Raw genomic sequence first — 26,112 nt, forward strand, 5'->3', positions numbered from 1 at the left:
CTGTAACTCCCTCCAGGTCTACCCGCTACTGCCATCCGACCTTTGCAGCTCATCCAGAATGCAGCAGCTCGACTGGTTTTTAACCTTAATTCCCTCACACTACTCCGCTCCTCTGCTCCCTTCACTGGCTACCAGTGGCTGCCGCATCCCTTTCAAAACATTAGTAGTTGGGTACCGTAATGTGAACGGATCAGGTCCAGTCTACAGCCAGACATGGTCAAACGTTACACCACAGTCTGTTCACTCCGCTCTGTTTCGGCCAATCGGCTTGTTGCTCCCTCACTGAGAGCTAAACACTCATCAAAATCACCACTGTTTGCTGTCCAGGCTCCTAAATGGTGGAATGAGCTCCCCATCGACATCCGGACATCAGAAAGTTTACACATCTTCCACCGCAAACTGAAAACACACCTCTTCCGACTATACCTTGAATAAAATGATTGAAACTAACAATTTAGTAGCACTTAAATGGCACTTACTTGCAGCATATTGTAGTTTTGCCTTATTTTTGAAGAAATTGTACTTTCTTAATTCTTGTTGTTCTGGGTTTGTACCTTTGGGGTTGAATGCACTTATTGTAAGTCGCTTTGGATAAAAGCGTCAACTAAATGAAAATGTAAATGTAAGATGATCTTCATCAGAATAAGCTTTTTTTGCCATGTATGTGTACAACATACTAGGAAGATGACTCGGGTTAAATTGTGCTAAGTGTACATACACAGATACAAAGACAATTATCACCAGAATGCAAGAAACTACCAAAATAAACAATTAGAGTTAGACTGTACGAGACAGAGGTGCAACCTGAAACAAGATGTGCAAAGGTGGACAAAAACTACTAACTACCATCTAATACTACTACTAATACTAACTGTGACCAGAGGACAAAAATGCAGTATACTGCAAAGATGCTACAGCGAATATGGACATAAATCTCCCCTCTTTCTTCCATGAACACCTGATCAGGTTCATTTTCAGGCTATATTGATGTCTACCTAATGACAGACCAAATATGTTTTATGGATTAACAAAATAAACACATGGAATGGTTTACAGACTGATTTTCAGCTTCAAAGCCTTCTAGTGTTGAACAAGTTTAAAATTGCACATTTGTTTAATATGACAACGTTTATAGCTTATGAATCTGTTTGTGAAAAATAAAAAAGTTTTATTTTGCAAAACCTAAAATCTGTTTGGTTTAGTTTTATTTAGTTCTATATGATCTTTTCAATATCAGGACAATAACATGTAATGATAATACAAACTGACAGCGATAATGAGTCATGTATTCTAATTGCAGGCTGTTGTTGTCTTTAAGCCTGTTACTTCAATTGGTGACCTGATGTCCAGGGAATTACAGCCACAGGTGGACGTGAGCTTGTCTTGACTGTGCTTCTTAAACCAGAGCAGAAGTAAACCCTCTCAGTTGTCAGGTCTCAGTGGCTCTGCTGCTGCCACTCGTCACTGAAGACCTGAACTCTGTGCTCACCTGTTCTCTGCACCGATGAGTAACAGCAGCCTGCAGGGTCTGTCTCTAGCTCTGCCCCTCACCAGCTTTGGTAACGTGTTGTTGTTTCTTTTCAGTGTTTCCTTGGCTTCCAGCATCATCTTCCTCAACATGTCTGTGTGTGTCTCCATACTGCTGAACAGGGCTCTGCGCAGCGAGAACCGCTTCATGTACATGCTGAGCACCTGCTTCAGTGACATCTGCACCGGCGTGTCTTATTACTATGTGGGGGTCCTGGATGTGAAGGAAACCATCAACTCCCCTATGGGAACATATTTAATTGTGCCCACATTTTTAGGTCTCTCCTACATGGCCGTCTTGGCCGCGCAGGCCGACAGGTACCACGCTGTGGCTTCACCTTTCCAATACTCGCGCCGCATGACGCTCAACAGAACCGTGGTGGTCATCTGTGCGTTCTGGCTTTACGCCTTCCTCATCGTGGCTGTGAATAACCTGGTCCCAGTCGGCGTGGCCAAACGGATCGTGAGCATTGGCTCGTTTGTGGCCAACATCTTCACAGTGATTATAATGATAGGACTGAACATCAGGCTGTTCATCATAGCAAGGTTCCAGCTGGAGAAGGAGCCACCCTCCGTGGAGAGGGACATCAAGCGCTCCTCGGTGTATCTCATACTGGTGGTGGCTTTGTTCTTTCTGATGGCGTGGCTTCCCCTCTTCTGTTCTGTTATAGTCTGTAACTTCTCTGGATCTGTGTGTTACGCCTTTAAGAATGATGCCACCGACCCTTTGCGTGTGTTACCCCGAGTGAACGCTGCCCTCACCCCCATCCTGTACATCTGCGGCTGCTCCCCGCTAAGAGCCACGCTGCTCACCAAGGTGTGGAGGCCCTGCTGCAGGAGGAGGTGAGAGAGGCTGGTGAGGGGGCTGCCTGCAGATGTGTGTCATGATGCTCACAGCTGGCTCCACGTGAACATGTGATCACAGGTTGAATCACTTTACAGTTGTTGCAGAAAACGAACTTTGTTTGTTTCATTTATGTCCGTAAAAGCATAGCAGTGATCTGAATGTCCTTCTGAATGTCTGAGAGTTATCACATATGGAGTGCAATACATATTATATGTTTGGTTCTTTATGCCTTTATGTGTTGAAATTATCTTTTTTGTTAGATCTTCCATTAAATCATTGAGCTACAGTTTTTTCTTATGCCATAAAACAGAAAGAAAATACATCCTAAGTGTTTCATTGAAACTTGAACTGGTTTAAAACGTCTTTTCCGATTCTCTTCCATTTTCATGGGTTTCATGGGAGATGTTTGAAATGTTTCATCAAGCACTCGGCCCATCCATGAAGTGTATTTAACACGTTCATGTTTTATTTGTTGTCAAATCACAGTGAACAAATTACAGATGTTATTCCACAAATAACTGATGAAATGAGGCGGAAAATGAACATTTATAATATGGAGTAATTGTTTATTTTAATACTATATATGCAAAGAAAAGATTTAAGGATGTCAATGATGATTTTAAATAATCTTGAACAGTTTCTTAAAAAATATGTTCGTCATAAATCTTCTCTATTTCCCTTATGAACACCTGATCAAATTCAGTTTGAGCAAGGCCCCCTTGTTTCTCTTTGGATGTCTCACCACCAAATACATTTTATGGATTTTGGATATGATTTGATTTTCCTCACACCAGCTTTGCTAGAGTTTTATGTCTGTAAATTCTCAATTCAGTTTCTGTTCAGTTATGCAGCATTTGAAATATGAATGTATAAAAGTTGAATCCACTCATAACTTGGTCAACAAACTTATTTTCTAAAACCTTGTGAAATTTTCTTAAAAATAAGCCATTAATGAAACAAGTTTGCCGCTTGTTAAAGGTCAGTTTGTCTGAATATAGACACTTTAAACCAGAAGTGTCAAACTCATTTTAGTTAAAGCCACTTTGATCTCAAGTGGGCCAGACCAGTAAAATCCTGTATAGTATAGTAAAATACCTTAATAGCTTCGTTATAAAAGCTACCCCAGTTTGGGAACCAATGGTCTGAGACAGATGTCACCAACATTTTTGAAACTGAGAGAAACTTCAAAGGTACTGAGTAGTACGCAGGGCTACTTGTTTGATACAAACTTCCTGAAAAACAAAGTTGCAAAGATCACCTTTTAATAATAATAATAATATATGTGAAGAGACTGTCTGATCATGTCAATGTTAATTGTTTCTCACAATAATTATTAACAATGATTTCCACAACAATGATGGTAGGAAACAGATATATTAAAACATGAACATTTATTTCTGTTAATCTGTTTTTCAAAAATAGACAAAAAATTTAATTATAATCACTTTGTTACAACGATGATAAAGCTCAACAAAAAAGAACACATGCATGTGACGGGGGTGGAATGTTTCTAAGTGTCTTCTTAATTTGTTGGGTCCCTTAAGGCCTCTGTATGCTTCTCTGAGTACGTTGCGAACGGACGGACGTACGGACGGAGCGGACACTTTTTGATTCATAGTTCTACGAGCCTTTTTATTCCGAAAACAATTCACCGCCAGAACAGTAGTTGGCGCAACGGAAGTCGAGCTTAGAGAAGCTTACCTCATGAGGTATATAGAAGAAGTCCACGCTGGTTTATTTACTTCCCCCCGGCTCTTCACACACAGTGAACGATGACAACTAAAAAGGCTGTTGATGACGCGACAGTTTTTGCTGAAATAAAGTGACACCCAGCGGGTCAAAATGCTGATGTTATCGTGTCTTAGCGCAGCGGTTCCCCGGTCTTGTTTCCAAACTGCGTTGCTAATTCAACGGCTGCAACAGCTTGAAGCTACACAGAGGCAGCTAGCTTCCCCCCCCAGCTTCCACACACAGTCAGCATGGACACCCGATACTAACTACTACCAAGTGTTTGCTTCTAACCTGACGGTGTTTGAGAAACAGTGTCATGAGAGCCGTGGGATTAAAGTCAGGGTTTTTTTGCACTGTTCCCACCGCAGTTAGCATGGTGGCTAGCTCGCTATCCCCGTTATCAAAGTTTGTTATAACCGTATGTGACCTTACACACATGCCGTAAGAGCTCTAACCAGCCACCGTCAGCCGGACAACGCCGCTGGCTTAACACACTTAATCTTAGAGTCGTAGTTGTGATTTAGGTTTATTGTGATTTAGGGAATGAAACAGGAAGTTTGAGGTCCGGAAATGATGTCGTCCTGAGATGCTGGCGTTAGGGGATCAATCACAGCCAAGGGCTATCCGTGGGCTCTCCGCCATGCCGACGTGTAGTTAGAAAAATCAGAGCTGCACGAAAAGCTCTCTGAGCCCCGGAGAGGCCCGGAGAGGCCCGGAGAGGGCGTTCCTAGGCGGAGAAGGCGGTCCTGTCTGTCCGTGTCCTTCAAAACGGAGAAGCATACATTGGCCTTTAGTGTCAACTGCCAGAGTTTTCAGACCTAAAATACACACTGGTCTCTCCTCGTGTCCTCCTTCATTCAGTGTGAACCAAAGAGGAAGACAGGCTTCATCATACTTTCTTTTCAACTTGTTTTTTGAACACTGTGTCTTGTTTGCCCTGATCCGGCTGCTTCACGGGAACGAGGTCTGATCTCATGTGTGTGTCTCTGAGCGAGATAGTGGGGGCGGAGCCCCGGGGCCTGTGTGTGCTGTTTGGAGACACACACAAACATTTCTGCTCATGCTATTTCATGCTGGCAAATTAAGGTTTTTTTTTATTAAAAATGTTTTTTAATGATTTTTTGTAAAATTGTATTTATATTTAAAAATTTAGAGCATGTTTGCATCCGGCGGGCTGAGATGGACCCCCTGACGGGCCTAATCCGGCCCGCGGGCCGCATGTTCGACACCCCTGCTTTAAACAGTTAACACATCGTGTTGGCAGTTTTTTTGTTTTGCTGTTGAAGTAGCAGTCGAACACAAAGGGGCAAGAATGGCCCTCAACTGTGATCATTAAGAAACGAAATTAGATCTAGTTCACAGGTTTATTTTAATTATTTCATCCTAAAATGTAGAAACAGTTTCAGAGGATTGTGTCTATATGTCTCTATCAGCTTTGATACCTGAGGTGACCCATGAAGTCAAAGTGATTTGCATTTAAATAAAGGATTGAATTATTCAGTAACTAAATGAAAAAGTTTAGCACAAGCATAATTTTACATTATTCATAATAATATTGTTGAGCTTGAGTTGTCTATGTTACAGCCAAGCTGAAAATGGTTTGTTGCATGAAGCTCTGATTTGGATTTTACAACAGAAACCATTCTCTGAGTTCAACAGACACTGGTGGAATCAACCTTGTTTCTGGTTCTAACATGTGGAGATGTGTTGTATATGAAAGAATCAGCACATTGTCTGGGACTGATATTAATATCATTCCATTATGAACTTCACTCAGAAATGAATTGGTCGTGTTTTGTGTGCATTGCCTCATTCACTCGTATGTGTTCATCTCTGGAATCATTGAATTCATAATTATCATCCCTTGCGACTTGTGGCCCATAGTCTGGACAGAACTAGGAAATGTAACTTTCAGGTTTTGGCCCCTAACACACGGAATAAGATTGATTTTCAAATATGAATTGTTATGTCAGGACTATAAAATGAAATGATAACATAAACAGATAATAATAAAGATGAATTGATTTCTTATTGCAGGCTGTTGTTATTTTAGAGCCTGGTACGTCACTTGTTGACCGGGGGGGTCAGCTGCAGAGTTAATCATCTGGGGCTGAATCCAGAGGGGGGGGGGGGGGGGGTGATAAGGTGTATTGATACAATTATATATACACTAAACAAACCCAGAAGAGCATACCATACCCCAGGATATAAATGATATCTCCTGCTCTGCAGGCTGGAGAGTTTACACTACACAATGTCACAAATACTATAAAACTCCAATATTTATTTACTACTCCACCACATTCAAGTACTTAGAGAGAGAGAATTAGAGAGAGAATTATTGTATTTTATACTGCAGTTCAACATGAGAGCTTAACGATGAAGATTTCAAACATTAGATAATTTAACAAGTTGTTAAAACAAAGTATTAAAGACTAAACCAGTGGTTAGGAAAAAAGTTGGCTGATGAAAAATAAATAACATGTTGTCAAATATCAGATTTTGTTAAAGGTTTTTCTCTCTGAAGTTCTCAAATGCTTTGATGATCCATCTCACCACAGAGACAAGCTCTAACAATATATCTAATATAAAACTGTTCATAATGAATTTGACTGTAGCTTCACTTGCTTACACAGCTGCTTCAGTATAAATGATCTAATGAAGTCATAGCGCTTAATAACATAATATAATAATCTGTACTTTTACTTTAATACTTTAACTACAGTTAACTAGCCGGTATGTGACAGGGTCAGTTTTAATCCAATCTAAATATTTCAGCACAGAGATCATAGCAAAATGGCATAGAAACTTTTTGAGATTAAATGTTCCCCTGAATAATAGCAGTTAATAAAATCAGTTTAAACAATTGTAGACTGTTATTGTTATTACATCAGTTCTATAATTTACAAAATAAGGTTTTAATTAATAAATCAGAATACAACAGAAAGTCTATGAAAGTGGTCAGTTCTCTGCACACTGATTTGACATTCATTCAGTTTACAATTGTAACCAGGATGCTGTAAAGGACAAACTCTGATTATATCCTTTACTGCAGGGGTCTTCAACAATGTTCAGGTGAAGGACCGCCAAACTGGTGGAGAGATGGAGCAGGGACCATGTTGTATAAAATTGTGTTTTATATTGAACTGGGCCTAGTGCTGTGTATTAATAAACCCAACTACCCTGTTATTGTGCATTTAATACTAAGCTATTCAAATAATACACAGGTTCATATATTCATGTTTTTATTTTAAAACTTCAGTGTTGCATTGCTGACTGAGAGATAACGTCTTCCGCCTCCATTTTATCCATTCGCTACAATTAGTTGGATTCATGTTAATGTGCATTTAAAGAAATTTGACATGTGGAAAATGATTGGTTGGAAAAATAAATTTAAAATTAAAAAACTATTTAAAAAATGTCTAATCAACCCAAAATTTCGAGACCCCCCTGCAAGACCTCAGCGGACCCCCTAAGGGTCGACACCCCCCTGTTGAAGACCTCTGCTTTATCGTATCAAGAGACTCTGACAGAGGGCTACCGCCCCCGAATGCTCGAGCCAGGCAACGCCCCTGTTGATGACCTCTGGGGAATTACAGTCACAGGTGGACGTGAGCTTGTCTTGACTGTGCTTCTTAAACCAGAGCAGAAGTAAACCCTCTCAGTTGTCAGGTCTCAGTGGCTCTGCTGCTGCCACTCGTCACTGAAGACCTGATCTCTGTGCTCACCTGTTCTCTGTACCGATGAGTAACAGCAGCCTGCAGGGTCTGTCTCTAGCTCTGCCCCTCACCAGCTTTGGCAATGTGTTGATGTTTCTTTTCAGTGTTTCCTTGGCTTTCAGCATCATCTTCCTCAACATGTCTGTGTGTGTCTCCATACTGCTAAACAGGGCTCTGCGCAGCGAGAACCGCTTCATGTACATGCTGAGCACCTGCTTCAGTGACATCTGCACCGGCGTGTCTTATTACTATGTGGGGGTCCTGGATGTGAAGGACCACTTCGGCTCCCCTACGGGAACATATTACGTGGTGCCCACATTTTTAGGTCTCTCCTACATGGCCATCCTGGCCGCGCAGGCCGACAGGTACCACGCTGTGGCTTTACCTTTCCGATACTCGCGCCGCATGACGCGTAACAGAACCGTGGTGGTCATCTGTGCGTTCTGGCTTTACGCCTTCCTCATCGTGGCTGTGAGTAACCTGGTCCCATTCGGCGTGGCCAGACAGATCGTGAGCATTGGCTCGTTCGTGGGCAACATCTTCACAGTGATTATAATGATAGGACTGAACATCAGGCTGTTCATCATAGCCAGGTTCCAGCTGGAGAAGGAGCCACCCTCCGTGGAGAGGGACATCAAGCGCTCCTCGGTGTATCTCATACTGGTGGTGGCTTTGTCCTTTCTGGTGACGTGGCTTCCCCTTTTCTGTCATGTTATAGTCTGTAACTTCTTTGGCTTGGTGTGTTACACCTTTAAGAATGAGGGCACAGACCCTCTGCGTGTGTTACCCCGAGTGAACGCTGCCCTCACCCCCATCCTGTACATCTTCGGCTGCTCCCCGCTCAGAGCCACGCTGCTCACCAAGGTGTGGAGGCCCTGCTGCAGGAGGAGGTGAGAGAGGCTGGTGAGGGGGCTGCCTGCAGATGTGTGTCATGATGCTTACATCTATATGTTTTTTTTGTGTCATAATCAAGGCGATAATCTGAATATCCCTATGCATGTCTAAAAGTTATCACCTCATGTTGACATGATATAGATGGAGTAAATATTGCCTGACTTTGAGAGTTTTGTATTTTATGCCTTTACTTGTTTAAATGTCCTTCTTTGGTTGTTCTTCCTTTAAATTTAAAGTGTTTATTTTTCTGACAACAATTGATTGACTCTTGATCTTGTTTTGAAATGTCTTTTCCCATGCTCTCCACAAGGCGTGTGTCCTGGACGACTCGGCCCCATTAGATGTCCAGTGGCTTCCTTTCTAAGTGGATGGATGTCAAAAGTGATATTGTTTATGCCAACATTATAAAACTCAAAGTGGGGGGGATATTGCATTGTGATCACAGCAGCTGACAAAAAACCGCGAGGACGAGTTCAGGGTTGTTTGAAATGTTTCATCAGGCACTCACATCCATAAACTGTAATCAAATCACAGAGAACAAATTACAGAAGTTATTTCACAAAGAACTGATTGACATAAGGCTGAAAATGAACATTTATCATGTGGAGTATTTTCTTATTTGTTATAGCACATATTTAAAAAGAAATACGAAATGTTGTCAACAACTTAAACTCACTTTCAGCTGAGCCTTGTTGATTTTCTTTTTATTTATTGATTTTCGATTTTATTCTGAATCTAGTCTCTTCTGAAGTTCTGATAATTCTCCGGCACCTTGACATTGACTCTTATGTGATTTTAAACAACTTTATTCCATTGATTCATAAATGTACTGTATGTCATTGAAATGTAGCAGATCTTTTCAATCAATATGTCGAAATCCCTGTATAAACTCCCACTGTGATTTATGCTGTGTAAGATGTTATCACCTGTTTGCCACTCGATCCTCAGCCAGGCTGAGCAATAATACAGGAACACGTGTAGTGAGTCTCAACATCTTGATAACGCAATGATCCATGAGATGCGCGAGCCAAGCTTCCCCCCGCAGATGATGCAGTTTTCGCGGCAACCACACAGTGTCAGGAGCGCGCTTAGGCACGGAGCCATCAGCCACCCATGATGGGATGTGAACCATGAGGAGAAACGAAGGGAGGTGCAATACCTGGATCCGTCTGACCCTCCTCGGGGCCCTTTAAGCCTGTATGTGGACAATACGATTCAATAGTAGCTTCAGTCAGATGCCACCTTTTAAAGAAACTTCATTGATACAGAAGCAATAAATGGATTGTTGGTCAAACCCAGTGTGTTCGTATCCTGTCTGTCATTGGCTGAGCGAGGGTCCTCTGTGCTGAGAGGAGGAGCCAGCAGGGCTCCACACTTCCGCACATCTGGTGCCCACTTTCTGACCCCCAGCCCCTCTCTGTCTGCTGACACCTTTACATCAGGAGGCCGATTCAGGTTTAAAAATCACCAAACACAACATCCAGAAAAGAAAATCTATGTCCAAGTATTTACAGATACACATAATAACAAATACCCTTTATTTGTGTAGCACCTTCCATACAAGAATTGCAGCTCTAAGTGCTTTACATGCAAAATGTTTATAAAAATAAAAACATGTGATTGATATAACAGACAAATACATGCAGAGTATACATAATCTGTATATATGGAGTCTATGAGAACCAAACACAGGGTGGATCAACACATTATGTCATTTATTCAGATTTGAGATTAATCTCGAACTGAGAGCATCATATTCAATCCACACGGTTAATGCTGCTTTCTGCATTAAACACATGACACGTTGGATTTGCACAGATACACACTGCAAGAAATGTCACGTTAATCTGGGGCAACACTAGAGAGCGTTTTATATCCAAACACAGTGAAGTCACTTAAGATCAATAAAGGTCAAATTCTCTCATCTTGAATTCTTGATTCAAACATATTTGAAAAAAATCACAAAACACAATATTATTTTATTTTAATACATCCCCTTCTAATACGTGTTTTTATTATTGCAAGTGAATTTCCAACCTCCTCAACATATGTTGTTATTCTTTTTAATTAAACTCATACTAATTACACACAGCACCCTCATGAAGTCAGACATGTTCGCAGCCCCTCACTCGAGGCAGGAGCTGCTGGGGAGAAACGGGCCCGACCATAGCACGTATCCCCCCTCCTCTTCTTCCTCCTTCTTCTTCTTCTTTCTCCTTCTTTCTCCCCCTGCCATCTTGCAGGTAAACTTGCCAGGGGTCCTGGGCTGAGGGAAAGTGGCCAAACCCTCCCACTGTGGGATGTTTCCTCTGCTGCACTCTGGGCTGGTTCCTATTCAAATGTGGGTCAGGGGTGAGGAAGCCTAACGTCATAAGCTTGCAACATGGCGTCCCGAAGGCTGTGAGATGAGCAAGAGGATGGTAAAGAACGCCTGAGAACGACCCTACCGATGTGAGAAGGTAATTTAACTGCACTATTTCACCTTCGAGTCGGAGCGTCAAGGCGCCGCGGAGCCGCTTTTGTGCGCGTTTCTCCCCGGATGCCTGGTTTCTCGCGGGGGCTTTTTCGGTGCTGTTTTTTTTTTCCACGGCGTGCCAACAAAAAGGGGCTCCGGCTCCCTAACCAGCCTGCTTGGCAAGCCGAGGAATCCCCCCTCACGCGTCCCCACCACCGCTCCGGTTCCGTCCACATTTAGAAATGATTGCAAACCGTCGCAGTGTTTATTATCTGGCGTCGTGCGTTGTTTTGTTTTATTTAGAAAAAGAGAGATGCCTCACTGGACTGGAGAGTGTGTGCCAAACAACCACCAGGCTGGCAAAGCACGTTAAAGCCACAGAAAGGGATCCTCTAACGTCGCTGCGCTTCACAGACACACACAGACACACACACGTAGACATATTCACACACTTTACCACGTTTTCTCTCTCCGGTACAATCCAATGAGTTCATTGAATCGTTCGCCCCGATGGAAGGTAACGAGCTGATCGCTGTTCGCGTGAATCGATCGCTGTCATGTAACGATACAACGTCGACAATAAACAAATGCATCGCGTTTAATGATTCCGTAGGGCTTATCCTTTGGGGGGTCTTTTACTCACGATACGTTGCGCAATATCTGCTGATAATCATAGTGATTTTGCAGCAGATACGGTGTCATCTTCATTGTTTATACGTAGGTTAAAGCCACCTCAGACTTGGGGCTAATTAATAAAAATTAATGCAACAGGGTTTACTTCCTAATATACCCAGCGCAACGTGCACGCCAGGTTTTCAAACGTGGTCTCGTATTAACGTGAATTCCCCCGATGCAGAGGACTGTGCATCGTCTTAATTTCCTATAGGTGCACCGCTGCTTTACATCGACCATCTTTGTGATCAGCTACAGTGTGGGTGTAACGTTACATTGTGACCCAGGAGTGCTCCTCTGTGGAAACACTGTTGCATGGTATTGATTTCCTCACGTCAATTATCATTCTAATTAACCCCAATAGTCACATCAGGTTAAAAAAAAAATATGTATATTTAATTATTTGGCCAAACAAACACCAGAGTAGTAGTAGTACTAAAGCAGTGTATGTGGTCAGGTGTGATGGCAGCCTGGGCTCCTCAGGTGATTCGAGTTGTTAAAAGTACCAAGGGGCATGGAGATAATAAGGCCGAGGAATGTCAGTAATGTGGTTTTCTTTGCCTGGCTGCTGTTTTTTTTTTGGTGTGTGTCAATTTTCTAGTTCCAGGACAGGTCTGTTTTGTCAAGTGAAAATCAATCATTTAGTACAGAAGCTGTAATTCAGGGATTTTGGTGGTGTTCTATCCTGAAAGTAGCTTTGCCTGTTTTTGCTTGAAAGGTGTCAGTTTTGCGATATGAGGGATAAGTTGTGTCTCTCCAGGGGTCAGAGGTTCTCACTTGTCCATTAACAGTCAGGTCTGTGTGTAAAATGTGTGGCTGAAGCCACAGTGAGTGTCTTTTTTGTCCTCATGCCTAACAAAACAGTTTTTCATTGCCTTGTTTCAGGCATAATCACACAAAGTCAACAGTTTTTTATTTTATATTCTTCACATAGAATATAATCCCGGAGATTGTTGTTTGTTTTTGTTTCCATTAAATACTTTTAGGTTCACGATTTGTTCAAGGTTTAGACAAATTCAGCAGTTTTTTCTTTAATGTTGAGACATTTCTACATCAGTGTTGTGGCTTTGGTCACAACTTCAGGGCAATACGAAGATAAATCCAACTATTTTCACACCCTGTTACCCCGTTCAGGGGATGAGGCGTGCGGCAGCCCATAACCTGAAGATTCCATAGGATTATATTTTGGCTGGTTACACCCACCCAGAAGTGTAGTTAAAGTGTGCAGTTGCTCCGCCTGCCAGCTCAATTAGCTGAACTGTGGTTTTTCAGTTGTCCGGCATCATCGATGAAATGTTGTCAAGGCTTGATGTGCATCTAAATACTTTCCCCACTGTCTTTAATCTGGTGAGGGCTGTCATGCTCCTGGCCCTGCTGCCTAGAGCATTTGCTGGCGACAATGCTGCATCTGTAACAGCTTTGATAACTGGCAATGTGCTGAGTCTGTTGTTCATGTGATCACTTTATTCCCAGTTTGTCCTACATACTTACACAGGTATGCAGAAATCAGTAACTTGTGAGAATACATTCGAGTTTGGTCCTTAAACTACGAATGCAAATGGACAACAAAGAGAGAACTGATAAGAAACATTGATCAGAAAGTGTCATTAAGTCACCGTCTTCTGTAACTCTATGTCCCAGCCCAAGTGTCAGCATCTTGTAAGTGCTGTCAGATAAACGTATGTACACATCAGTGCGTCCCGTAATAAATGTCAAACAAGTTAATTTAATCAAGTCAACTGATCAGTGTGACTAGTTTCATTGATTACTATGGACTACATAGTGGGGCCTGCAGGGTAATTCGAGGCCCGTGTGTGTGCCTCATGATCCTCATGATCAGCCGGTTGGTCTTGCCTCACCCTACTTGTCCCTTCCCCTTCTCAATACACACATAGTATCCTGTGTACATTGTGATCATGGCTTACGGTGTCATGTGTGTGTGTGTGGGCAGCACAATGCAGTAAGAAGGCTACTTAGGCTATATGTTCTGCTGACATGTTGCACGAGGACTTACAGATCGCGGCGCTGTCGTATCTACACGGATCTGCCTGTTCTGCTCTGTTCGAGGGCAAATTGGTCTGTTCTGTGGCAAAAAAAGGAAAACTCCTCGGGGCAGGGTTGTTGTTCTTTAAGAAGAAGACAGTCTGTGGAATGTAGTGCTGATAGCCAGAAGGTTGTGCACTGTGTAAAGGCTGGAGGAGGAGGAGGGGTTGGCAGCTCGGTAAAAGCCTCGGACCATGCAGGATCTGTCCTTGCCCAACTTGCCCTCTGTCCTTAACATAAGCATTAGGCATCAGGTCATGTGGGCTTTATCTCATCAGCAGAGTTCGTTTTTCTCAAGACAGAGGGCATTTTATCACACTAATCATATGTTCGCTAGTTAGTGAAGTGGTTGATTAGTTTGCTTTCAGTGGGCGTACGCAAATAGATTCAGTGTTTGTGTGTGTGTGGCAGTTACTAACCAGTATTGCTCGCAGCCTCAGTGAAATTCTCAGAGTAGGTGTTCATCTTTATTTGGTTTCTCCAGGGGCTCTGTGAATGCAGCTACTGAGGCCAAACATAATGCAGCATACACAATACACAAACCCACGGCAGCCGGAAAGAGAGCAACAGTTTACAGTTGAGAAAGGTCAACAGGGACTGGGTTAGATGTTAAATACCTAGATTTGTTCAAATCTTGTATCTACTCTTTCTTCTCTTAGCGGTGAACACACATTCAGGTTACAAATTTAACCAAGACCCAACTATTTCATCTGTTATTATTGACCAAATAAGTCATGTATACATTTAAGAACCATTTAACAAAGCAAAATTAACTCTGTAATGCATTTGAAACACTACATTTTTTTTTTATTCCTATAGATTAGTCATTTACTTTATTTCTGGATCTCTTCAGATACATTTGTAAGATGTAATTTGATTAAATGTACTTTATTTGTTAACTAGTCATATACACAGTTACACACTGTTGCAGACTGACTGATCCAGTTACACCATTGCTCGGCTGGCTGAGTTGTTGGAGTTTCCCCATCTGCCATTGACCTTTCAAAATGATTTGGTGCAAAACCGGTTCTGTTGCTTCACCAGGGGGCATTTACAGGCTGTGTTGCCACCTTATCACCTTTGTGGTCACATTTACAGACCCTTTTAAAGACATCAGCGAAAACAAACACGACAACTCTAAGGACCCTTTGGACAAACCTTTGCTCCTCTCGTTCGCCAGTGTTTTGCATCTTATTCAACTGACCACACGGCAGCTGGTGTCGACATGAACGAGCATTTAAACATTCTCACTGAGAGATAATTTTACGTAAATGTAGGGTAATATAAATGAAATCACAGTACATCTGAATATGTTGGGATTTTGATGGATGGTGTCGAGGCTATGAAAGCAGGATTTTAGCATCACAGCGGCTTGGGAATGGCTTGAAGGTGAGTTCTAGTTTACATGGACTGGTGTTACTGGGACTTTGACTGTTAAAAAGACATGCAGCAGAGAAACATACAGATGGGTGACACCATCTGGGACGAGGTAGAACACAAACACAGCACAACGACATCATGTATGTGCTTATTAGTGTTTTCACTCAGAGCAGGTGCTGCTTTAGTGTAGGAGTCATTAACAATGAAAGAGTCTCTGTAAATGCAAGAAGAACACTGGCTGGAAATGTCTCCTTTAGCTTCATGTAAATGTCAGCGTTGTACACTGCGTATTAATATTCATGTACCTTTTAGTTAATCTTAAATCTGACATTCTGAACCGTCCTGTGCGTTTGTAATCTGATATCCTGTTGTTTTATTGCGCCTTTTTAACCTTGTCATTAAACGGTCCCATGCCTATAAATAACGAACTAAATGAGACCTGGCCCTGGTTTATAGAAACAGGGAGATGTATAAGGCCCCAGTATCCAGCACATTCACAACAATAAAGGGGAGGGAACATTTGGGAAAGTTGTGTGTGTGTGTTCTGTTTCTGCATGCATGAGAGAGTACACTTGTACACCTGTTAGTCCCTCTAGACTTGGCTGTGGCCTTAGTGTCTAGTATTACCTGTTGCTGACATGCACACCACAGGACACCTTCATTCATGGCTCATTGTTGATGTTGTTATGTAGGAGGGAAAAAAAGGATTGGACTCACGCTTTTGCTATTTTTGTTTTTCCCCGTTGTAAACGCCTGGGCGCAAGAAGCTCCTGAAATGGAGAAAAAGGTGTTTTTGCTGCGAGTGTGTGTGAAAGGGATTCTTGCCCTTTCTTCCTATGCTGCATAGCACTGGCACATCTGGGGTACACAGCAGACATTGAACCCCTCCTGTGATGAAATTGGACGGGGCTCTTTTCACTGCACTGCACCCTGGGCAGGACTTGTTTGTCTGCAACATGGCTGAACTGCCTGACAGAAGATTGGTCTTAATTGGATGGTTTCTCCCCAGACTATAGCCGGGACACTGTAATGTACCAGCTCACGTGTATTTATATCCAACCATTCTGCAGCAAACTCTGGTCTCTGAGATGGCACAGATCCGTCTTTACCTCCTGTCTTAACGGTTTTGAGCTTTTTTACAGCAGGACGTCTCTCCTGCAGCTTTTCTGAGTAGATTAGGACTAGAATTGGATCCAGAATCCCAGCAGACGCTCCGCATCAGAGCTATTCAACCACACAGACGAGTGTTGGCAGGATTTTTAGTTCAAGCAAAGATCACATCAGGCGATTTCACTTATTTCCCCATCTGTAGTTTCTACTTGTAAAAGAAAACCCTGCATATCTGTTCTACACAGGACCTGGTTGAATAGCCCAGCTTTTTTATATATCACTGGAGGAAATTCAACAAGACTGTATGTCCACGTTTTTAAATTCCGTGCAAAAACCTAAGATTGGGTTTGATTGAAGCTGATAATGGATAAATAACTTTCTTATATCTTGACTTTCTGCTGCGGCTGGACTTCTTAAACATTATGGAAACCAAATAACAGGTTCGATCAGGGAAAAGGATTAAGAGAAAACCCTGTGTTCTCTGATAGATTTCCGTCGGAGGAACCACACAGAAATCTGTAAATCAGGCTGGAAAGGTTTTTACTTGTGTGCATGTCAAAGACTTGAGACAGGGAAAGTATCCCTGTGGCAGGGTGAAAGCAAACATCATTGCTTGAACAAGTGCATCATTGTAATCGATTCAAACAGAAATTAAGGAGTCGGTTTCACAGAGGAACAGTAATCTGTTTGTAAAACATGCACATGATCAGCTCTCTCTCTCTCTCTCTGTTTAGAAGCCAAATGATCAGTTAAAAAAAAAAGATATGGGAGGAAAATTACTATTCTCCCCGTAACCTGTTTATAATGAGTATTTTCCACAGTTACTGTGAAGTAAAGTTTCTAAGTGATGTCTTAAAACTAAAATGATAGTGTCACGGAGGTGTTCACGGTGTTTCCTCTGGTGCAGCAGATGTAACACAGGTGTAATGGAACGCGCAGAGTGGTGAAGAGTCGGTGAAAAGCACAGCCGTTCGGTTAAATCTCCTCGCTGTGTCGCGAGCCGTGCTTTCACTCGTGAGCCAACCGAAACTCGGATAAGCGCAGTCCCCACGATTCCTGCTTGGATCAACCTTACCCACATGCAGCAGCGTCAGCCATGTTGAAAAGGCTCTGAGGTGGTTGCTCTGTGTTTGTATTTGAAACTGGCTTTGTACCATCCCCCTAACCCCTCCCCCACTCCCTCTGCCCACCTCTCTGGGTGTGTGTGTGTGCTGTGTGCTTGTGTTTAAGTGCACTGTCCGCGAGTGTGCGCACACATCAAGGCCTTATGCTTGTGTACATGATTGGCTCTCTTTCCGCTTACCTGCAAATCCGTCTCATCAGCCCATCCCTCATTGCACAGCGTGACAACCCTCACAGTTTTGTTACTTGTATCGTTTAAAGGTATTGGCGTAAAAAAATAAACATCACTGCAATAAAACCGGGGCTGTATATGTTTTTAAAAAATCCTGCTAGGTCTGGCTTTCTATTGGTTGTTAGCAGATGACCTTTCACAGTACTAGGGTGTGTTGTGTTATTGCGCCACAGGACTTTGCCTCACCTCTGCCCTCTCTCCTGGCTCTCTACCCTCTGCTCAGGAGATTAGTGCCACAGCCCACTGCTCTCAGTCACCTTCGCTGCGTGAACACAGACTCTGAAGTTTTACCAGCTCACTGTTTAATCCGTAAACTCCTTGGGAAAAGGATGCCCTAACAAGCCGTGGTAAATCAAGTCAAACCAGCCCGTCTGGCTCTCTTGTGTAACCAATTTAATTTAAAGAAGACTGAGATAAATTCACTGCTGGGGGCACTTTGATGCTCACCATGTTTTCGGTCCCAATCAAACACACGGATGTGTTATCCTGAACTTGTCTATCAAGTCTGCGCAAACATCCCTGTCGGCTCATCTCCCCTGAAGCCAGCCAAGGTTGAAGCCAAACAGTAGGTTGCTGTGTTTTTTAAATGAACCTGGCTCCTCTATCATTATGCCACAGTCACTATTTGAAAAGGTTAACAGTGCAGGCAAAGTAAGTTGATCCCGTGGCTGCGCTTGAAGGGCAACATCTACCCTGGTCTGCAGTCCAAGCCAGGGGCTGGCTTTGGTTGGTATGTGGTGCCATATTTGGTGTCGTTTCTCATGGCTCTCCTGATCAGCTCCTATGCCATCTCTCACCCCCCTTGTTGGCTTTTGCATAGGGTATAATAATGCAAGAATCCCACCTTGCAGGAAATACTACCTGTCAATGCCGCGTGAACTATTCATCCTGCATACTAGAAACACCATTCTAGCTGTTGGAGCAGTATCGTCTTTCTAATGGTTCCACTGTAACAGAAGAGCAGCCTCAGTATGGTAGTGGGAATCTGCAAAGACCTCCGAGCACTCGCAGATGGAGCTGCCATGATGGTGCAGACCGATCTCTCCCCTGTGGTATTAAGCCTGTTTTCCTGGGCAGCACCACTGGAAGGGGAGCTGGGCCTACACGTGTCCCACCCTAGCTGCATATAGATCAGCCGTAATCCATTAGCAGCTCCCTGGAATCCAGCCGGCACGGCACAGCACTGGAGGGGCCAGGGGGAGAGGGTAGCTGTGTGGGTGATGGGGGGAGGAGAGAGAGGGAGAAATCAGGATGAGGAGAGGAGGAGGGGTGGGGAGAGTTTTTTTTTTTTTTTTTTTTTTCTTCTCCTGTGCTGGCTCCTCTACACCGAGCCCAGCCCCCTTTTATGTTGGTCTGCTGGAAAAGCCTCTTGAATCCCCCCATAAAGCCTGCAGAGGTGTGTGTGTATTGTAAGAGAAAGACTTGACTGATATATGGCTTCCTGGCTGGCATCATAGCAGAGGCCCTTCTCTCTCCAGCAGCCCTCCTCTCCCTTACCGCCTGCGGGGTCGAGTGCTGTACACCCCTGCAGCACACTCCGCGACTCAACTGCAGATCTTTGGTTATGTATTGCAGAATGGCTCATTGTGCTTCACGTATTGGGGGGGGCAACAAAACTGTTCCTGGGATGTGTCTGAGTGCCCGGCGAGAGGCTGGTGAGGGTGGGAGGATAGAGAGGAGCAGCGGAAAGACGGGGGAGGGGAAGAAGACCATGACTTGAAGTGTCAAAGCAGAGGAGGCAAGCCCAGGCCTGGAGCTGGGAGTAATGATCACTCCAGCTGATTGTATCTGCTACCCCGACTCCTACAACAGGGCTGGCTTTGGTTCATCAGCCAGACATCTCCCTTTTTACTAATTTCACCAGGGTTGTTGTTGCCATCCTGACCAGACACGCCAAACAAATCCCCCTCCTTCTTTAACCTCATATTCAGTTTGGAGGTTTTTGTTCTCTCTGGAGTCTGAAAAATTCACAGTCCTTGGTGAAGCATATAGATCCAACATACGCTTGTTATATTGCTTGTTTATTCAAGCTGAATATATAGGAACTTATTCGACTAAACATGTTGATGGAGAAATACTAAAATATGTCACTTTTATGTCGTCGTATTCAGGCTTCACACGTTTGTCTCTCAAACCTAAGTTGAGGAATCACTACTTTCTTTCCTGCTCCATATTATAAAATGTGGTTTTCAGTAAATCTCTCAGTTGGCACTGCAATGAAATGCCACATTTTCATCTGTATTTACAGCTTGAGCCGAGCATTTCTCTGCATTACCGTGTAATCTCCTGTAATACGGTATACCCTGCCCTGATCAGAGGCATTAAAGATGTATGTTCGTTTTCCCAGCGTGCCCAGAGCTTTTATAACGTGTCAGACCCTGATGCTGGCTACACTGACAAACACCACTGTTGCACATGTCTATGTTTTCAGTGTCAGGACAGAAGTGGAGCACGGCGGTTAGTAATAGTTAGTCAGTGTATGGTTTACCGGTGAATGAGATTCATGCCCTAATTCCATAAATGAGGGCCTCTCTGGAGGATCAGGTGGTAGTGTCCTTGTCTTTGAGCAACCCACCAACCACTAGCCCCCCCCCCCCCCCCCCCCTTCTGCCCCAGCTCCTGTGTAGTTTTACCTGCTCAGGTGTCACCTAATCCCTCCCCCCAGGCCCTGCTGTGCCACCGACACCCCCCACCCAGAGACAATGGGGCAGGGCTGACATTACCATGACCTAATGGGTCTAGGGTGAGCCACGTTTCCAAAGAGGGCACCCCACCGAAACTAGAGTTGCTCCGCTGACATAGGGAAGAGAAGCGGAGAAGAGCCACCTTTAGAAAAGTAGTTACTCAACCCTTTGTTCTTCTCCACCCTTTGGCTTTTGTGCCAGAACTGTGGCAATGTGTGCAATCAGAACTTGATCCATGTGTGGTTGCAATTTGTTTAAAAAGGAAGACGAGAGGGAGGGAGGGGTTCCAGTTTCCGAGCTGCCGTGGGATTATGTGGCACGCTGTGCTAACAGTTTGCTAATATCCCTCAGAGAGCTAAAAGCTTTGATTGATGTTCTCACAGTGGGAGTCATGACACATCCCGGCTAATTGTGAGCATTGCAACTGTAATTTAAGAAAATTTGAGCAATGCAAGTCAATTGAAATGTGGAAACATTACTTTTTTGCCTTTCATGCTGTATCGATCTGTTATTTGACACAGCATCAGTCTGAACAGTTTGAAAACTAAAACGATCTTCATCCAGATGAGCGAACTATCGGAAGCAATCAGCCATCCACGCTTACATGAAAACACATATCACATGACAACTCGTGTACACATTAGCCTACCAGAACAACAACATATAGCATTACATAGCAACAGCGATAACAAAAATAGTAATGGTGTCTTGTAGAGATGAGAAGGTGGATCAGCTAATAAGTGTTAGCAATGCTCTGCATTCACAGTTCTTAGCTCTACTCGTTCTGGATAACTCTCGTCTCTGGAGTTTTCAATTGAGATCTGCATCATTTCCAAAATTATCAGTTTTAGATCCTTAAAAGTTTGAAACTAAAATGTAGTTGTGTGGATGTAATCTAAGACTGCTTCAGGTCTACAATTTAACACTGATCGTCTTTTTCATTGTTTTTCTTTCAGTTTCAGGTGGTGCTCGTGTAGGAAGAGAGAGAGAGAGAGCGAGAGAAGGAAAGAAGGAAGGAAGGAAGGAAGGAAGGTGGAGATGGAACTGCCAAATCATGCCAAACACCTGCTGCTACAACTCAACCAGCAGAGAGCCAAGGGCTTCCTGTGTGACGTCATCATCGTGGTGGAGAATGCGCTCTTCCGTGCCCATAAGAACATCCTGGCCGCAAGCAGCATTTATTTCAAATCTTTGGTCCTCCACGATAACCTCATTAACCTGGACACAGAGATGGTTAATCCCTCTGTATTTAGACAAGTGCTGGACTTCATCTACACTGGGAAGCTCCTGTCCTCGTCGGACCAGAGCAGCGAGCAGAACTTCAGTGCCCTCTTAACCGCAGCCAGCTACCTCCAGCTACATGACCTTGCTGCTCTGTGCAGAAAGAAGCTCAAGCGCAGTGGTGGGAAACCTCTGCCAGGTAAACCCTCCACGCCAGGTCCCCATAGCCGCTTACGTCTCAACAACCAGAGACTTTCCTCTTCTACGCCTGCTGGTCCAAAGAACCACTATCCTCCAACCCCCTCTGACGCTGACCATCCACAGCCAGATGAAGGCCTTCGGGACAAGCTTTCAGACGATGAGATGTTTGTTGGCAGCTCTGGGAAGAATGGGAACGCGGGAAATGGCAGCAGTAATGGTAACCTCAGCAGTGGAGGAAGTGCTGGGGAACCCGACCTTGGACTAGACCTGTCCAAGAAGAGCCCTCCCTCTGTGGGCACAGCCACTGATGCCCTCAGCCCAAACAGCAACCAAGAATCCCCTCAATCTGCCTCAGTATCCACAACCAACAGTGCCTCACTGGATGACTCCTCTGTCACCCTACCAGGGGCAGACACATGCGGCTCAGAAACCATGGAGCTCAACACTTCCTCAAAAACCTCAGAGGAAACCCTGAACCAGCCCGACGGGCCCCCACCCCAGAAGAAATCCAGACAAGGCGCTCGCAAGAACGAATGGCCCAAGAGAGAGGCATCAGGTTTGAAGTCTGAAGATCACGAGAAGCCCCTGGTTAATGGGGTGATCCCAGGTCCTAAAGATGGCCGCTCCTCTGGTGTGGGAGGGGGCAGTGGTAGCAGCTTCGCCTCGGACCAGTCGTTCCAGTGTAAAGATGAGGAAGAGGGAGGAGAGAATGGCCAGGACCACAGCGATGAGAGCGGTCAAAGTGATGGAGAGAGTGCCGGAGGTGGTGGAGGGGGAACAGGAGGGGGAAATCAGAGCGCCAACTATGTGTACAGGCAGGAAGGTTTTGAGCCAGCATTCGGAGACAACCTCTACGTGTGCATTCCCTGTGGTAAGGGCTTCCCCAGCTCCGAGCAGCTCAACGCTCACGTGGAGACTCACACCGAGGATGAGCTCTACATCAAAGAAGAGGGGGGGACCTTCGTGAAAGAGGAGGACGAGGAGGAGGCGGAGGACCTCTCTGCCCCTGTAGGTCCCTCCAACTTTGGCTCTGAAACGCGACCATTCAAGTGCACAGTCTGCAGTAAGAGCTACAAAGACCCAGCAACACTGAGACAACACGAAAAGAGCCACTGGCTGACCCGGCCCTTCCCCTGCAACATCTGTGGCAAAATGTTCACCCAGAGAGGCACCATGACGCGCCACATGCGCAGCCATCTTGGCCTCAAGCCGTTTGCATGTGAAGAGTGTGGCATGAGGTTCACACGCCAGTACCGACTGACAGAGCACATGCGGGTCCACTCTGGGGAGAAGCCGTACGAATGCCAGCTATGCGGGGGGAAGTTTACCCAGCAGCGCAACCTCATCAGTCACCTGAGAATGCACACCTCTCCCTCTTAGAAATGCATCAAGCCAAAGAACTCTGGGAATCGAAAAAAACATTTCTCTACCTTTTTTTTTTTCATCTCGAAAGCAAAGAAACGCACACAAAACGCATTCACATGCAGACTCGCATAGTTCTACATATGAATTACAGTTTACGACACCATGGCTAAGTGAATGATGTTACTGTGAGCCACTGTGGGCTCTCTGTGACGGTGGGATCTCGTTGACGCAGGGATCGTGTCGTCGTTTATATCATTCGCTCACCTCTCAGGAGTTCTAGATGAACAATGTACTCCTGTCACTCTCCAAAGTCACGAAAGCCATGGTGGTGTGGCAAGACTTCTGGTCTGCGTTGCAAGTCTCTCAAATGTGAATGTGGGAACTAATATAATGTCAAACCCCCTCACCTCATACCCCTCAGCAACCTTCCTCTCCTCTACCTTTGAGCATTGAGTCTCTGAGTTTTTCAGATTGTTCCTCAGACAGATTAACTCGAGAGTCCCCTCTGCACTTCAGTGCTGTTTTGACCAAAAACCCGTGCAAACAAAACTGGCAATAATTCAGCTAAAAGATTATTTTTACCCTGACAGCTTTATGTCCTCTGTTACGTGGGTGACGGGGATCTGTATGTACAAGGAGGAATAACTGGGTTTGGGACCATCTGCATGCTTTAACTGAAAGTCCTGAAAGAAGGTTCATGGTGGGATAACATTGGATTAAGTTTTAGTTTTTACAGACCACAGATTCTCCAAGTCCTTCTCTACAGCTGTGCACAGCGATATAGAGAGGATTGTTTTCAGCTTTGCCTGCTAGTGCTTCCAGGAATTACTCCTGGTTGGAAAGATGAACCCTTTGAGGTACTTGTTTCACTTAAAGAACTTATAATGTTTCAGTGAATGTTTAAACTGGAATGTCTTTGGATTTTTCTTGTGGAGGGGAGGGGTCTGGTTTTTGGGTGGGTGGGGTTTAATGAGGGTAAGAAAAGGGTGTTTGAGCCTGAACATTATGTTCAGCGGGTACGTTTATTTTTATTTTTTTGTCTGTATAGCTTTCCTCCCCCCAGAAAAAAAAAAAGTCTATTTATATAGGCTTGTGACCTCGCTACCTCTGATTACTCTTACGAACTCTATGTTGATTAGTTGAAAGTTCCTATGTAATTAATTGTAAAAAGTGTGTAGATTATGGTAACTTTTCACCTGATGCTTTAACCTGCCCATCTCTCAACACAGGTTTTTTTGATGCTCATAGATTTCACACATTAATATTGTTTAGCTGTTGTTTTTTTTCTTGTCAACTATAGCTTTCCGGGTGCCCTGCTCAGTGTGGCCCCACCTCAAAGTGTACTGTAGCTTCCTGCCTGAAGCAAATAGTGGTTAGTGAGTTAGTTAGTTTAGATGTATAGTGTTCCAAAGATCTAATGAATGTTGAGGAGAACAGAGCTAACTAACAAACATTGCTAGACAAGTTCATAACCAAAGTTTTTAAAAAGATGTACTTAAGATATATAGCATACTAAATTATTTTGCTTTTGATTCCTTTCTTTGCTGTATAAAAACAAATTATGAATTATATTCCAAGTCCAGACAAAGAAATCCTCTCTTTTGATGGAGTTTTGGCCAATGACTCTGAGACTGAGGAAGCTTCTTTTTATTTGCAAGGAAAGCTTGTGCTGATTGGTGGGCTGGTGTGATGTAAGCTTTACCACCTGATGAAACCGGTAAAGCTTAAAACATGTTCCCTGTACATGTTTGGTTTTTTTTGTTGCCCTTTGTTTGTTTCCAGAGTCCTTTATCACTTTATATTCCCTGACTTCAAAAACAGGACTTGATGACATTGTATTGTGTTCTGTTCAGACCAAAAAAAAAAAGAAAACGCTAAAAAAAAAGAGATAGGAATTATAATCAGAATTTTAATGTGAAGTTCAAGTTGCTTGTTAGTTTTTTGAGCCAGACTTGTGAAAACTTGTAATTAGAAGGGAGAAGCAGAGATGCACTGGACAGCTGGACAACTCATCGTCTCCTGCACCATCCTTTTGTACCTGATTGTATTTCATTATATCACAGAGTGAATTTAAATTATTTTAAACCTCTAAAGCTTTACCTCATCATAAGCAAATGGGAATGAATGACCCCTCTGTTGTCTGTGGGTTTCACTGAAACCTGTCCAGTGTATCGACTCTGAACAGTTACGCTGTGGAGCATGAACCTTCACTACAAGTTTTTGGTATAGGCATTCCTCTATTATGTTGGTTTAACTGTCTTCTAGATTTTTTTTTTTTTTTTTATTCCTCTTTTCGAACTCATGTTATGGTCTGTGAAATGTTTGTTATCAGCTACAGTTACAAACATCACTACCGTTTAAGGTACCTGCGTCCTGGACTCCCTAAGTTGTTACCTGGTTCTGTTGGATGTTTGGCGTCTTGCGGTTGAGCAGTTGCTTTTTTTTAGTGATTGCATGGTACATGCCCCCCCCCCCCCCCCCCTCCAACCACGAACATGTTATTTATCGCCTGATCCATTGTTGCTTGTGATCTCTTCTAGCTTAAGCGGGAGTCCACAATGCATTGCCTTCAAACGTCATTGTACTTGTCAGCACTTACTGCAGTACAGCGTAATGTCTGTCGTGCAAAAGTGTTTTTGTACAAGATCTCTAGCCATCTCTGCAGAAGACTTTGCAGCTGCATTTGAATGCTTGCTCGCTTGACATAACGAAGAAAGAAAAGAAACTACGAACTCCAAACTGTGACCATACTACTACTACTACTACTATTGCTACTACTACTAGTACTACTACTTTTCAAATACTTCAGGGATTGTTCTGCATCTGTGAATGCAGACTCTCAGCTACATTTGTAAGACATAGTATTGTATCGATTTCTCTGTATTTTAATCAAATGGGAAAAGCAGAAC

General features: G+C 43.7%; 3 protein-coding genes across 3 annotated transcripts; all 3 read left to right on the forward strand.

Moving 5' to 3' along the window:
- The first annotated feature begins 1,504 nt into the window (after positions 1 to 1,504).
- On the forward strand, positions 1,505 to 2,374 carry LOC133933630 (D(1)-like dopamine receptor). The gene has a single exon (XM_062380780.1). The coding sequence runs from the start codon at positions 1,505 to 1,507 to the stop codon at positions 2,372 to 2,374; it is 870 nt and encodes a 289-aa protein (XP_062236764.1).
- A 5,474-nt stretch (positions 2,375 to 7,848) lies between these two features.
- LOC133934421 (adenosine receptor A2a-like) lies at positions 7,849 to 9,059 on the forward strand. Its single transcript, XM_062381166.1, has 2 exons — positions 7,849 to 8,714; positions 9,029 to 9,059. The coding sequence occupies exons 1-2, from the start codon at positions 7,849 to 7,851 to the stop codon at positions 9,057 to 9,059; spliced, it is 897 nt and encodes a 298-aa protein (XP_062237150.1).
- Positions 9,060 to 11,053: 1,994 nt separating this feature from the next.
- hic2 (hypermethylated in cancer 2) lies at positions 11,054 to 24,137 on the forward strand. The gene is made up of 2 exons (XM_062379754.1): positions 11,054 to 11,177; positions 21,373 to 24,137. Exon 2 carries the CDS (start codon positions 21,455 to 21,457, stop codon positions 23,216 to 23,218), a length of 1,764 nt encoding a protein of 587 aa, XP_062235738.1. The 5' UTR covers positions 11,054 to 11,177; positions 21,373 to 21,454; the 3' UTR covers positions 23,219 to 24,137.
- The last annotated feature ends 1,975 nt before the right edge of the window (positions 24,138 to 26,112 follow it).

The sequence above is a fragment of the Platichthys flesus genome, chromosome 3 (genome assembly GCF_949316205.1).
Source record: "Platichthys flesus chromosome 3, fPlaFle2.1, whole genome shotgun sequence".
Taxonomy (NCBI): domain Eukaryota; kingdom Metazoa; phylum Chordata; class Actinopteri; order Pleuronectiformes; family Pleuronectidae; genus Platichthys; species Platichthys flesus.